This window comes from Bacillus rossius, chromosome 3 (assembly GCF_032445375.1).
Source record: "Bacillus rossius redtenbacheri isolate Brsri chromosome 3, Brsri_v3, whole genome shotgun sequence".
In the NCBI taxonomy this organism is placed as follows: Eukaryota; Metazoa; Arthropoda; class Insecta; order Phasmatodea; family Bacillidae; genus Bacillus; species Bacillus rossius.
This window is the reverse complement of record NC_086332.1, coordinates 60,402,898-60,419,162: the sequence shown is the minus strand read 5'-3', so window position 1 is coordinate 60,419,162 and position 16,265 is coordinate 60,402,898. Positions and strand designations below refer to the sequence as shown.

Genomic DNA, 16,265 nt, shown 5'->3' with positions numbered 1-16,265 from the left:
TCAATGTGTTTGAACAGGTCATGTAGTATAAATATATTATTTTATTATTTGTACCTTATTCTTTTTGTAGTTGGAGATGGTGAGCGAGCACTTCGTCCTGTAAACAAAAAAATTATTATTTTTATTTAACACTTGCATAATTAACACTTTACGTAAAGTGATGCTCATATTAGTTAAATAACTTACTCTTTAATTTATGTCCATTGTAGACCATTTTCGTCCCCTGCAAAAAAAAAGTAATTTCAAGCTTTTATACAAACATAAAACGTTTTATTCAACCTATAATACAAACCCAAACTATCAATAGGATAGAAAAAAATCTCTTCGAATTATGCTAGCAGGAATGGTGCAACTGAACTTACAGGTATATGTTCACTTTATGGAAAGTTCTGAAAGAAGTTCAGCTTACTTCCAACTCCATTATAAACAAAATTATTCCTACACCACCAATATTACAACTGCTCAAAATATTAACGAGTACAGTGTTAAATACATAAAAGGCAGTCAAGATAAATGAATGAACTAATTCATTAACTCGTAGGAATGGGCCACGGCTGCTGATTAGAAATCATCGCAACATTTCCTAAAAGTTTACAATATTTCTCTCAACAAAACACACATAACATTATTAGTTCCAACTTCTAATTTACTCAATTTTTTAGCTTATTATAAATATAGTACGTAATATTTCACAAAATAATACGTAATATTTCACAAAATAATACGTAATATTTCACAAAATATGTTCTACAAGAGGTTTAGATCAGCAAATTACTGAAAAGTTTTGTAAACAAACATATTAACATATAGAGTGAATTTTCTTTTGCTGTGACCAACATAGTTTGAATACTCAACATGGTATGTATGTACTAGGTTAAAGCTACTCTGAATAAATTAAGTTTCTAATTTGTTTTGGTGAAAGATTTTCAGCACTGCTGCAAACACACTCTCCCTGATTTACTGACAAGGAATGTTGCCAAAAAATATATATTTTAATACAACCTACCAATGTTAACAAACAACTGCTACAGAGCATAACTATAAAGGCTTTTGGGTTGAATCAGTATTCATTTAATATTAGTTTTAGAATCAGAAGTTTTAGAACATTGGAGCAAGTAGAAGATGCTATCATGTATTCTATGGATAGCATGTGACTTTAATTGTTTTGGTAGCTCAAAAGTAAAAATTTTGTATTTATGTTAATTTTATTTTACAAATATTGTTTTGAAAACATGTGTTTGTTGAAGAGACTGTTGGAAAGGGTGTAGATCACTTTTTAATCAACGTAAGTATCAGAAGTGTGTGTTTATATTAATTTAGAGTTTAGGTGTGTTTAATATTAGAGTGTTTGGAGGGGCACAATGAAACACTTTATAATTGTTTTGTTTCATTGTGCCCCAGTTGCAATATGCTTGTTTTTATATTTATAGTAGGTAAATTTAAAAACGATATCTAATTAATGTAAAATGGTGAATATTTACAAATTGCAATAAAACAAACCTGGTATGTTTCAGATAACATCATGGTTCGAAACAGAGTGAGAAAAACGGAAAAGGGGAACTTTTCCGAAGGTAACGTGTGAAGCTGTTGCGTTAGTTCAAAATGGTTTCAGCTTGCGCAAAGCTGCGACTGCCAAAGGACTAAAATATGCAACACTTTGTCGGTATGTGAAGAAGAAAAAATTAGCTGGCCCAAAGGTAAGCATTAGGATGTGCCCACATTATGACTGTAGAAAGGTTTTTACCAAAGAGCAAGAAGATGATTTAGCGAAATATTTGTTGAAATGTTCCAAGATGTATTATGGCTTGACAACAAAAGACTGCAGACATTTAGCTTATGAAATGGCAAATGTAAATGGAATAACCTGTCCAAAGAATTGGGAAGAGAAGCATTTGGCAGGCATAGACTGTTTTTCAAATTTTATGAAGAGGCATCCTGATATAAGTCTTCGGTCTCCAGAAACATGCAGCTTGTCAAGAGCTACTTCTTTCAACAAAATGAATGTGAATTTGTTTTTTTGACAACCTTGAAAAAGTGTACAAAGCACACTCTGAATTTGCTGATGGAACTAGAGTGTTCAACCTAGATGAAACAGCTACATCTACAGTCCAAAAACCGCAGAAAGTCTTGGCTGAAAAAGGGTCGCGGCAAGTAGCAAAATGCATGAGTGCTGAAAGGGGCACAACTGTTACTACTTGTTGCATTGTAAGTGCTAGTGGAAATACAGTTCCTCCTGTAATGGTATTTCCCAGGGTGCATTTTAAACAACACATGATAAAAGATGCTCCAGCTGGTACATTAGGACTTGCCACACCCTCAGGGTGGATGAATTCAGAGATTTTCATATAAGTCACGAAGCATTTCGTTCGCCATACGAACAGCTCTAAAGATTCTCCTACATTACTTTTATTTGATAATCATGAGAGTCACTTGTCTCTTGAAGTGATAAATATTGCCAGGGACAATGGGGTAACAATTGTAACCTTCCCTCCCCATTGTTCTCACAGGTTACAACCTCTGGATGTTGCTGTATACAAAGCATTCAAGTCGTTCTACAATGCAGCGGTTGATACCTGGATGATGCAACACCCTGGTAACACACTGACACTATATGACAGCTGGCATCGTGAAAATCGCTCACGAAAGAGGCTTGACACCAGGAAACATTATGTCAGGTTTCCGAAAATCAGGAATTTACCCTTTTGATCGACATATCTTCACAGACAAAGATTTCCTCTGCAGTTTTGTCAGTGACAGAGCACCACCTGAACAGGAACAACATGAGCAAACTCTACCAACAACTTCTCTGCATTCTATAGAAATGGACTCATCAGCATCCCTTCAGTCTACAGAAATGGTTGAGCTTTCAGTGAATGAAGATGCAGATAATTCAGTTGTTTCTGAAGCTGAAAAAGAGGAACTTGCATGTAATTGTTCTAAACAAAGAATCACACCTAGCAAAAATGGCAATTGGACAACTTATAAAAGCCCAGAGTTGTTCAAGGGTTATCCGAAAGCTGACAACCGGAAACGAAAATGTAATCAACTTAAAAAACAAAGCATGATTGTCACTAGTACTCCAGAGAAAAATAAACCTATAGAAAAGAAAAAGGTGCTTGAAAAGAAAAGGAATGTGACAAAAAAGAAAAGTAGAAAAGCTCTGTTCAAGGCAAATTTTACTGAGTCCACAGACGAAGATAGTCTAATGGAGGTTCCTTACGCAGACTCTGAAAATGATGAAGAACGTATTGATGATCTGAGAGAAGAGTTGTGTCCTAAAAGTTTTGAAGACATTGAGTGTAAACCCATCATTGGAAATTTTGTTCTCGTTGAATATGATATTCCGGGAAAGAAAAGTAGTTTCTACATAGGAAAAGTGATGAAGGATAAAAATACTGAGAATGATTATGAAGTCAGTTTTCTTCGTAAAAGCAACAAAATGGCCAATAAGTTCATAAAACCTCAAATCGAAGATAGAGCAGCAGTCAACATCTCTCAAATACGACATGTTTTCTCACAACCTACATGCTATGGGCAGACAAAGAGACAAAAGGGTTATCTTTCTTTTGATTTTGAGTTTTCACATTTGAATATTAAGTAGGTGAATTGAAAGCGAGGTCTTCTAAGGACAAATATTTAATTTAATTTTGTTGTAATGTGTACATATCTTGTAGTAGTGTCAAAATGTTTTTCTACTGTTTTATTGTATTCACAGAAATAATGTTTCATTGTGCCCCTTAATGTGTTTCATTGTGCCCCTATCATGGGGCACAATGGAACAAATGCAATGGGTTATAAAATATTACTTTGTTAAACTGTTTGTGGCCTTATCTTCAATTTTGTGTTTTAATTTGATAACCTATTCATACACAAGTAGTGTAAAATTTTTCTGTTAATATCCATGCATAAAACTTTGTTCTTTTCAGCTTTGTAACTTTATTGTTTCATTGTGCCCCCATCTACCCTACCTCCACTAGTGCCCTGCAGGAATCGTAGACAACAGAAGGAACTATTGATTTTTCCAACCTATAGCTGAAAAATTTGGTCTTGAAAATATCTCCAGTAGCAATATACCTAATACAATTTTTTTTACAATTCTTTTGTTATAGGTAGAGAGGATGAATTTAAAAAAGAAATGGCTTCTATTCGAGATCAGCTATATAGAATACTTTATAAAAAAAAATCTATAGGCTGCTGCAAAAATCCAAAAGTATTAAGTATGAAGACATTCTTACATTCTTATTACCTCATCTCAGTGAAAGGGAGGGCCTAACTAACGTGCCACAATAGGAAACAATTTATTTTCGTCTGTTGCTTGCAGAAGCAACGAAGCCTGCGCTTGTGCATTCTGAAGTTCTAAATGATGCTCAGGATAGGTGATAGGTTTCCTTCAACAAGAGGACAATGTAGAGATGGCCTGCAAAGAAAACTAAAGGCATGCGTAAAGTAAAACAATTAAAGGTTTTTCTGAGCAGCTGAGATATGTATCCTGGCAGTAACAATGGGTAGTTATATTTATAAGCCATAGTTAACTGCAACTTCTGCATAAAATTAAGACAGAAAAATATCCTATAAACTAACATAAAAGAATTATTATTCCTTAGAACATCGTTAATCCAATTAATATGTTTATACAAATAAATAATTAAGAATTTTTTTTATCAAGAGATAGTCTAGTTATAGTTAATTTGGTAAATTGTTTTTTTGACAATCGCACCAAGCTCGAATAATTTATTTTTTTATAATTGTTATTTTCTCAGTTTACTTTTGTATGAAGGCTAAATGAAATAATACATCCTTTAGGTACTATTGGACATAATACAAACACTGGAAATGATCTGTAAGAGAACTTTGCTAAATTATACAGAATTATTTTTTAGAAAATTATTGCTTACCTGGGGCATTAACACATTTATTCTAGTCAACACCTTGTCTAAGTAGAAAAATACATTTACAGTACAACAATAACTTACAAAATAAGATAATTAGAGGGCTAATTATACCCCATAGTCTATTACTCTTAAGGCATTTGAATACATTTATGCAGAAATACATCAATTCAATTTGCAATACCAGTCAATCAAGGTGTTTTTTTTTTTTGCATGCATTCCACACAAGTTTTTTCTTATTTTGTACAAAGATAATTCGGAAAAAATTAACCTCCACTTGTTGACCAATGACACAACTTGTAATAATTTTATTGTAGGGCCTATACAAATGAAGTTACAACTGTACTGTTCTATTGTGAGCTTTCGAGTTATTACTTGTTAATTTTAAATTTTTAAATCTTAACACTAATTCAATTGCCAGAATAAAATTATATAAATAATTGTAAATTAAGAATTTGTTAGTAAAATGTTATTTTAACCACTTTTAACTTATTTTTAGTTAATTAAAACCCATAGAATGGTTTTAGAACAAAAGAAAATCATTTAGTTTTTTTATTTTATTCAATTTTTTGAGTTAAATCGATATTTGAGTAATTAATTAATGTTAATTAGGTTTAAAGAAGATTACTAGTTTGGAATTCATTTTTTTTTCTTTTATAAAAAAAATTAATTTTTTTTAACTAAATATCTTTAATGATAAATGGTAAGTGTCAAGTTCATTCAGTTGTACAGGATGACCTTGAACTGAAGATCCCCCAAGATCATTGTGCTTGAATAAGTGTTCTATTGATAAAGATGAAATGAGTTTTTTGAGTTACTCTCAAGTTGAATAATTAGAGAGTTTACGGAAGATTTCAGTCTTACTACTATGGTTCTTTAATTTATTTTCCCACAATATTTTTATTATAACTGCTTGAAGCAGGAAATTAAAATACTATGAAACACACCATAATGGGATTAACAAAGCAATCACATAATTTTTTTTTACTTACCATTTTGTTTAATCTGGAATCCTTCACCGTCCTTGGCTGCAATTCACCTCTTTGTAACAACTTCAAATCTTTACTTGAAAGAGGCGACAAAATCACTCTACTGTCACGAATCCGCAACCGCAGCAAGTCTTCAGAGCAACTGTTTTCAGAGGCAGTTTTCCTCATACACGCTGCCTTCCTCGCACCGGAATCAGGATTTGCTGCCGCAATTTGCTGCGATACAAAACTCCCCGGGCTTGAGATTTTCTCTCTTTGCTGCTGAAGCAGTCGTCTCGCCGGGATAAGGGCCGGGGGGATGGTGAACTTCACCTGTCGCAACCAGTACCCACAACTGTTCACACCACCACGCACTCTCTCACCAATTCCCTGGCTCGGATGTTCGGGAAACCTCCCCAGAGACAGCAACTTGCCGCACTGCCAGTGCCTCAGGTCAACCAGCTTCACCCTGAGATCCAACAAGTTTGGGTACATCTTCAGAAATTTGTCTTTCTTAATTACATCACAATGATTTCTGCCAGAAGTCCTTTTCCCCAAATTTCTTTTGTCACTGCAAACTGCACAATACTGCATGTTTTTGTCCAAATAAAAGTTGCAATTTTTTATGCACGAATGTCTCTCACTTTTAAAGTTTCTGTGGATGGATCTGGTGATTGTATGATCCTGAAGAATAAAATTACAGTTACTTACTTACTTATTGGTTAAAAGAGTTAATTAATTATTGGTTAGAAAGACCAATAGAAAAAAATCACTAAACTTAACTAAATCCATAGTTTATTTTTATATTATAAAGCTTATCTCGCATAATTTTCACAAAATTTTGACAGTTTTTAGGGAAAGTAGTTCACAAAGATGTATACTTTTGTCAATAAACCAAAATATATTTATTTAGCAGAGGCATGAACATTAGCATCGTCATGTGCAAAAGGCAAACTGTAACTGTATTTAGCACTGTAAGACGCACGTAGATAGCAGCATTTTTGAATGTTACATAGGATGTCTAAACAGAAATTATCCCTTCAGAATCAATATAGAAATAAACTACATAATAGGGTTGTGAATTTTCTTGGTACTGCAATCAGTATTGAAACATTCATTTTTTATTTTTAAAAATTATTTTAATGTTTGTCAACAAAATTAGCATTTTTGAGTTAAATGAATCTTTGTGTGCCTAATGAATGTTAATTACGTTTAAAGAAGACTACTAGTTTGGAATACACATTTTTTCTTTTAAAAATAAAAATTTAATATTTTTTAAACTAAATATCTTTAATGATAAATGTTAAGTATCAAGTCCATTCAGATGTACAAGATGCCCTTGAAATGAAGATCCCCCCAAATATAAAATAATTTAATGTAGGACAACATCAAACATTTTTTACCTGCTTTTAGTATCTTGTTGACAGCGAGGTAATTAAAGACGATAATGCATGACACAGGCCTGAGACACTGGGACAATGATCGGTCGTGGCTCGTAGTAGCAAAAATCCCAGCAGTTGCCTGGAGTCATTAAGGGAAACCACGGAAAACCAAAATCAGGATTGGAACCCGGCGCTAACATTAGTCTACATTTTATTTTCATATTTCATAAAAAAAATAATTTTTCACAAATATGAATACAATTTACATTTCAAGGTGAAACTCAACAAACATTTTTTGTATTTGTTTCATCTCATGAAAGTTCTTTAATAGTTGTTTCATTTTTGTTTACTTAAAGAAATAGCTATCTTCTCACAACCTTAATAAAAACACTTGGGATTGTTATCTGTTGTGTTCAACTTACTTTTTAAATGCTGTGCATAATGCAAAGAGACAATTAATATTCTATAATTGTATGTTTATCCCATGGGAATAGCATTCTGTGAATTCTCACGTGAACTAATAGGCGTTTATATAAAAATATTTCACACTTAACAGCAGACATTTCATCAAATATGCTGCAGATAAATACTGGACAGCTACAAGATTTTTGTGCGACAACCTGACAATGTAAACACGCCAGTCCAACACATGACGTGTCCAGTTTCAACAAATAGTATTTTTTTTTTTTGGAAATATATGATTCCAAAATTATTGAGGCACATTCCATTGTTTCTCCTTCATAGGTTACACAATTTTAATTGTAACACTATATTTCAGGCCTGAATAGTATTTTTAAGGTTAGTAAAATTCTGTGTTAGATTTACTACAAATTTTTGGACATGTTTGAAACTGTATTTCATTTCATTAGTCTAGTTTATATTTATTTAGGGTACTAATATTGTATTTAAAATATTTATTTTTAAAAGGTTCATAACATTTGTAATTTTGTTCAGACTTGGGGTATGTTTTGCATGCTCTTCGTTAGCGGCATGACCGTAGAGCGGCTGACCATCAAGCCAGCTGGCAGCGGGGGGATATGAGACTTGGTGTCACACGGACCTGTACGAAGAGAACAGCTTGCGGTTCAGTGGCTCACTGGGCGGTAAGCCACAAGCATGTTTGATGAAGACATGAAGGACACAGTTTCTAATATCAGCTGTTGGCTGGCATTAGGTGCGGTGCTGGACGTTGCAGCTTTCTCACAATTTCCTGAAGACGACAAGCTAGTTTCAAGCCATTAGTTTAGATTGAACCAATTTCTCATTTGCAAAATTCAGAAGTTACACATTTATAATGGGTGTAACAACCATAGCACTGAGCAACTAATTTCTTTTATTACTGCAATCTGCAGCATATCATGGGGTGGCATTTGAAGAATTGATGCAACAGTTGTAGGTGCCCATACCACATAGAATTTTTTTAGTACTTGCTGGGAGAGTAAATTTTTTCATAACTTGTAATTGATTATATGATTAGAATAATAGGTTTTACACTTAGCAAATTATAATGGCAAATTTAACCTTAAATAAGGGTGTTTTTTTTTTCAATTATGCGTTTTCTCTGTTGAAAATCTATCACACTGCCTTTCAAAAGATTGGAATTTGGTGTATAGTATTTTGAAAAATAGTTATAAATTTTTTTAGAGACTCTGTGATTGGTTTTAAAGATCTTATACAAAAAGGTCATTTTCAGGTGACACCATTGAAGAAAAATATAATTTTAAATTTTTGTAATTTTGTAATTCCTTTTTTGCTTAAGTCAGCGACTCTTTTAAAGACGTGTAACCACGGGTTTATGATCCAACCAGTGAAATCTTGTCACAGCTCTGGCTCTGCAGGTGGACATACTGTTTTGTTGGTCACAATGTCTGTCAAAATTTAGTGAAGTGAGGGAGATGATAGTGGATATTGTAGTGATAGTGTAGTGGATAGTTCCTATCTCTGTCCAATAGATTATTGAAGTTATACTTCTTCAGGCATGTTATGAAAAAAATTATGAGTGAATTTTTACGATGCACCTGCACCATGCAACAAAAATTTACAGGATGGAAAAAAGCTACATACAAAAATTTTATGTCCTTTTAAATAATATACTTTAGTGATTAATATTGAATACTGGTCCATATAATTGAAAACATTAATTTACTGTGAATATTAGTGATATAAATTGTGTTAATAAACTTTTTCAAGTGTAATTATAAAAGGGAGGTTATATTCATGTATGTATAATTTAGTTGCATTATATATTACACTTGTATTTAGTAAATTATTAAAATGAATACATTAGAACAAACATTCAGTAAATTTATTTATTTTTATTATTAATTAAAATTTATCTCATTTTACTAAATTAAATAATTAATTTTGTTTACATGATTATATTAATACTAAATACTGAGTATTTATTCAAATTATTTAATATGATTGAATTTATACTTAACTTTATATCACCAAGTACTTTAATTATTTTGAATTATTTCCATGTGAAATTGAAGGTAGTTTTTAAGTATGCCAAGTAAGTATAACTTCTATGTGCATTCATAAGTATACACAACCAATTTTTTTTAAAAAAATTCTAAAAAAATTTGCAACTCATCAAAAGTTGTCAGATGCTACTTAATTTCTGAATTTAATTTGATTTTTAGATAAGGAAAAAAACATAAATAATAAATAAAACTTTGCACTTAGTACATTTTTGACACAGCTTAAGATTTATTAGTTGAGTGGTCGGATCACTTGCCTCTTACCTAGGCAATACTTGTTTGATACTCGGTGGGTCAAACCTAGATTTTTCACAAGTGGAAACAGTGGCTAACATTAGAGCGAGCTGGTGGGTTTACACAGGGCACTTCTGTTTCCCCACCAAATGCATTTTATTACTACTCCCCACTTCACCTCTCAGCGTGGCTAATGACCTTGATGTCGACGACACATAAAACTCCAATTCATTCATTCTTACTCACAGCAAAATAAATTTTTGTTGCATACTATAATTTATATTTTTTTAAAAATTATCTGTATAAGTTTTGGAGTTTTTTTTATCAAACAATACAATCAACACAAATCTTCAGAACATTGTTTTATTTTAATTTTTTATTCATTAAAAATAATAAATTAAAATTTTTAGAAGTACCATTTATCAGCAATATGTACACATTTAGCAAATGATTCTTAAACACTGAATCAGAGTATAAAGAGAATTTTCCTAGTGTTTTAATTACTGTAAGACACCATTATTCCCACCAACAGTCCTAGTCGAATAAGATATTTATTTGATAGCGATGATACAAGTGTTTTAAGATTTTATCATTAAGCAGTTAAGGTGATCATAAAAATGAACTAAATATTTTCTAACACACAAGTATATTCTAGCAGCTATTTTTTTAACTTCAGTTAGAAACACCTGCACCTTCATTTTTTTTCTTCAGCATTAGCATAGTAACTCTCCACAACATTCAAATGAAAACAAATTCTTATGGAAAAAATTCTAGTCACTTTACTAATGGTTAACTTTTTTTGGTGACCTATTTACTTACAATGAAGATATTAACTCTAAAAATATAATTTCTAGTGCTGCTGTAATAATATTTTTTTAAAAATTAGCACAACAATGTTAACAACTACACAAAAAACTTACACTGAGAACAATAAACCAAACATAAAGGTCATCTTACCATAAAAAAAATGTTGGATTGATGAATGAATGATACATGCAATTTTATGTGACAAAAAATTAATCTTTAGTGATCTGCTTAATTTGTAATGATGATGAAGTGGCCTTCTTTGCTTCTTGCAGGAAAACAATGCTGAAGGTTTGTTGATAACATGGTCCAGACCTCTTGCATTTGAAAACAGAGATGACTGGAGTGTTTCTCTTGACATAGAGATGACCTAAATTCTTTTCCAGGTTTTTTTTTTTACCAAGCTAAAGATACGTTCACATTTCGCATTACTGTGTGGTATACTTAAAACGGAAAGCATTACCCTTGATATTCTGTCACATTTACAAACCCCTTCAACTCCTTGTGTATGTGATAACTCTGCCCATTTCACAACAATCGACACATCTTTGTCCACAACAGCCGAAATGTCATCAATCTGCACATTTGTAAATTGTTTATGGTGTTCATCTATTGCCAAAACAATAGTTTCCTCTTTTTTCACAGGCAAGATAATGGGGAACAATTTGACAAAGTAACGCACAGAGGAAAATTGTGCCACTTCTGCATGTTTTAAAACTTCACTCTTAAAAGGAAACTTATTAATCATGTAATCATATGCAGTAGTGAAATTTTTCCTTACTGAGCTGTAGAACACATGTTTCTCTTTGCTTTCAAGCACATTTATTAAAATTTTTGTGTGACTTCCTAGTTATTATTGTTGTTCTTATATTTCTTGAAGTGTCCTATACCATTTGTGCAAATGTCTGTAAGGTCAGATGGATGAAAATAAATAAAATAAACAGATGGAAAACACCGCGTAACTAGTAAACTATATTTAATTACTCGTCCATTTTCGTATTGGTTTAAGATATATAGGAAATATAAAAGAACAGAACAATTTAAACTTTTCGGAATACTTCATCGCAATTATTTACCGCTTGCTACGTTCCACCATGTTTGGAAACTAGAGCTGAGTGGTGTTTGTTTTCCAAACGGACAAGTAAATATTTTTATTCGTCGGAAAGAGCCAATGAGAACAACGATGTCAAGAACAAAGATGCTTCTTTGTTTGGCATCCACGTCCATGTTTGTTGTCTCTCTCATACAGACCTCATGGTTACAAACTCAGAATTACCTATTCAGCGAATTTCTAAATTTATTAAAAATGTTTTGAAATCAGTCAAAAAAATATAGGCTGCGTAAATCCGTAAAAAACGCCTCTATCCGTAAAAGTAATACAAAATTGCTTGGAAACTACAATTATCTTTTTTTTTTCACTACATAAGCAGAAATATAATGTATTAGGGCTTTTTGTACATAAAATTATAGTTTTCAACAATGCATCAATATTAGGCACTACCTAAAAAATTTCTAATGTGACTTTATTTGGAAGTTTATTAAAACACCAGAAATATTATATCTGGTATAAATTAGCAACTGAATAACAAGCTAAGCGTCATTATATAGAAATGACTACAGAATTAAAACTAATCATCAGGGACAGAACTACACTTTCCTTCACTCAGGGTAGAAATTGTGATTTAGCACCCTCATTCTTTTCACAACAGCAATAAGCATACCAAGAATTATTTGTTTTTTCATCCATAAACATTATTTGCAAAGTTTTAAATAAAAAAATTTCATACCCATGTACTTACCGGCATTTAAGTTATGTTTTATTTCACAAACACTGTATTTAAAGAAATAACATAGTGTCCAAGATTCAATGGCAACACAAAAGATTAAAAAAAAGTGTTACATTTTAAAATTACAACACTGAAAAATTATTTGACAAAGTACAGAAACTAAACATACTTCTACTATTGTATTACAAAAATCATATTTGAGGTCCAATATTAAATTGATAAGATACATACACATAACATTAGGTAATTAAGACATACAGCAACGATTTCAGCCTCTTAGTAAATATTGTATAACTTTTTTATATTTGCCTTATATTTCACACTTTTTGTTACAAAAATTTGTCTGCCCATCTTGCACCCCCTCTCCATCCCCGCTAATCAAGCATGAAACTAATGAATGAATACACTGAGGGATATACATGAAAAAAAGCAAAGTTGTAAGCTTTAGTTTGATCAAAATACTGGTAGCAGTTTATTCATGGGTGGTTGTTTATAATTAAGGAACAAGGAATTCAAGAGGAAAATGTAGGATGTGGAGGGTCGATTACCTGAAGGTAACAGAACGTTCAAACAAATTATATGGAAATACCACCCGCAGAGGTAGTCATCAATGCTGCAAGCACAGCTCTATTCTCATGGGCATTGGTAGTGAGACATCAATACTAGGATAACTACAATTTCCTGGTGCATATTTATTTCATATTCTGGAATTACCTGTTTAAGAATACAATTAATTGTAGTTAGCCATGAGATTTATAATATTAGTAGTATTTAACCATCATAATCTTTTTGTTATGAAAATCATTACTTCAGTTATATCCTATTAATATGATTTAGAAAAAAAAACTACTAAGAAAAAACGGTTATATTAGAATTAAGTTCATCAGGAAACTAATCAAACAGGAAAAAACTTTAAATAGTATGTAAGGATAACTAAATACTGTAGGTATGAATACTTGTATATCAATGAATTATACGAAAAACACTTACCTTGTTTGAAGTTTTTTCATAACTGTCATTTCTAAGACACTTGTTTTCAACTGACCCTGTTACAAAAATAAATATTAGGTCAAACTTGCTCCTGTAAATTATAGTATTCCCAAAAAGTGTTATGAATTTTTAAAACATTTATAAGTATGTGTGTGGATGGTAGCATACATACACACACAAACATATGCAAGGTTATTATAACTAAAGTTACAGAACTAAGGAGAAGATTCACTGCAGAAAAGTAGCAAAAGAGTTGAAACACAATTTTGTTTCACTCGGTAAATTACAACTTGGAAAGTGAAGCTTAAATGAGGTAACAAGCATATGCAGAAATCTATTATTATTATTATCAATTTTTTTTGCAAAAAAAAAGGGGGGGGGGGGAAATGGGGGAAAAACAGTTTTGCCAGCAGTTTTCTTTCTTTCTTTTTTTTTTGTCGGTAGGAATGCTAGATTTTTATAGATTTTTTTTTGATTTGGGGAAGGGGATATATCCTCCCCCATGCGTACCCCCCTGAATAAGGCAGATAAATGACTCAGCACACATGCAAACCTACTGTATACGGCTGCAGCAAGTTGTTTACCACATGTTTACAACTATGGTAACGTATACAATGTTAAGAAATTTAGAGTAAATGCTACAGTACGTAAACACGTTACACACTCACTTGAGTTTGCATTGTCCTAACAAGAAAAAAAGAGAAATACATCTGAAGAGCTTCTACAGTACCTCAGTCATTATTCTTGTAACACATTAACAGAACTTCATCAAATTACAGCAGTGCATGGCTGAGTATACGTATCAAGCACAGCTAGGTGGCTGTGGGCAGCACATCATGTGTGATATGTGTAAAGACAGGCTACTTTCAAGCTGAAGACAACCAGCATCCAAACTATCTGTAGCAAAATGTCCATGGTCAACTCAAGTTTAATGAGCCAATTTTGATGTAGCAGCCTGTTACGGCTCTAAGCAAACATCTCCACAACCCTTCCTTAGTTCTGCAGCAATTCACAATACAACCTGTATGTGCAATTTCACAGGAAAACACACGCATACTCCACAAGCACATTCATCACGTACATACGTGCATATTATATACAACAAAATACAAACAAGTTAAACATGCAATCAAATATTTTATTAGCTAATGAAATCAGCATTCACTTACGTGTATCCAACATTGTTTCCGCAGTTTTTACTTTTTTTTTAGGTGGGACTGCTTCAAATTCTTGTCTGTCAAACCTTGTTTTAAAGTGAACATTCATCACTTTATTTTCACTCTGCCGTTCTTTTAAAACGTTTTTGACAGATCTCTCCGGCAAAGACCAATGCTGACCATTTCTACAAAAAATAACCAATCAATAACCAACAATAACCAATAACCATTTGTTTAATAAAAACCAATTTACAAAAATTAACAACAATAAATACACTGTGATGTGATAAGTTTAGTAAAATTACCATTAAAAAATTTACTCAAATTATAAATAATATTAAGCTTGCTTTAAGCAGGGCATAGAGTGGATTGTTTGCGAAAAAATTCCAATGTGATTCTCACACATTTACATGCCATTTGATCAAAAATCTTATTCATTCACTTATAACTTCAAATTTTTCAATGCCATTATTTGCAAGTACACAAGTCTATGATCTTACGTTAACTTTTACAAATTGTGACCAAGAGTATAAATATTTCTATGTGTAACATCTTATCTCTCTGTATACAGCATTTGGTAGGAGTAATTTTGTGAATGGAACGGATGTTGCATGGAACGAATATGTGTAACCATGGTCCTGCCACCTGTGGCGGATGGTGCAAACAAAAGTTTACAAAGCCAAAGGGAAACTTATAGTAATAACTGTATAATGAATACTAACAACATGGGCAGTATTTAAATAAAATCCCTTGTTGAAAATCAGATTCAAAGCTAGGGTTTAGCAAGTCTTTTTTCTTTTTTTCTTTTATCAGAGTCATTTCATTATATAGTTTAAAATTTTGGTATGCAAATGGAATGATCTGATAGTCAAGGTGGCTTCTCCGACAGCATATTCTAGCAGAGAACACATGAATTTGCTGTTACTGAGGTTCTATATTATAAATCACTGGTGAGTACTGAAAGACTCACAATTTTTTTTCAAATAAGAATAGTTTTATTTCAATAATTAAAAATGTAATTATGTCAAAGACATCAAAAAAGGAATAAATAAAAGTTTTACACCTTAAAAGATTTTTTAAAAAGGCTCAATTTAATACAGTAGAAGTGAATGAGTTTAACATCTCATTAAAATCAGTTTTTCAGATGAATAAAAGGTGAAATTGTGAGATAGAGAAGTGATGGAATGAATTGGTAGGAAAAACATGAGTCGACTGAGAAAACCCATCCGCTCAATGAATCAGTCACATTTACCATTTGAGCAAAATCAGGGCTTGACCACACCAGGAATCAATCCCAGATGCTACAGGTCTGACCTCTCAACCACCATGGTTGTTATCACAAGAAGTTACATGATGAACTTATTTATATCAACCTCTTCTGGCTCAGACAGTCACAGAATTGTCTAACCGGTAGGATAGAGCTTGCCTTCACTATTCCAACATTTAATGAAGGAACACAGACACTGAAGAGATCTGTCTCCCAACAATAAATTGGGTATACAGCCATTAGTTTGACTTGAAACATTAGGTTATATCAAAGAAACCAATTTAAATATAGAAGTATTGCCAAA

At 32.2% G+C, this 16,265-nt stretch overlaps 1 protein-coding gene across 13 annotated transcripts in view; it reads right to left on the bottom strand.

Moving 5' to 3' along the window:
- The window catches only part of LOC134530762 (uncharacterized), a 51,537-nt gene that overhangs the window by 12,066 nt on the left and 23,206 nt on the right, over window positions 1-16,265 (bottom strand). For 7 of the 13 annotated variants that reach the window (XM_063365914.1, XM_063365911.1, XM_063365913.1 and 4 more), the window contains exons 6-10: window positions 14,707-14,879; window positions 13,538-13,593; window positions 5,882-6,541; window positions 187-223; window positions 55-97 (exon numbers count right to left, since the gene is read on the bottom strand). In XM_063365914.1, coding sequence (XP_063221984.1) covers window positions 55-97; window positions 187-223; window positions 5,882-6,541; window positions 13,538-13,593; window positions 14,707-14,879 — 969 coding nt within the window. Of the gene's footprint in view, window positions 1-54; window positions 98-186; window positions 224-5,881; window positions 6,542-7,260; window positions 7,379-13,537; window positions 13,629-14,706; window positions 14,880-16,265 lie in introns of those variants that run through there. The other 6 variants (XM_063365919.1, XM_063365921.1, XM_063365920.1 and 3 more) reach the window with 3 other exon arrangements.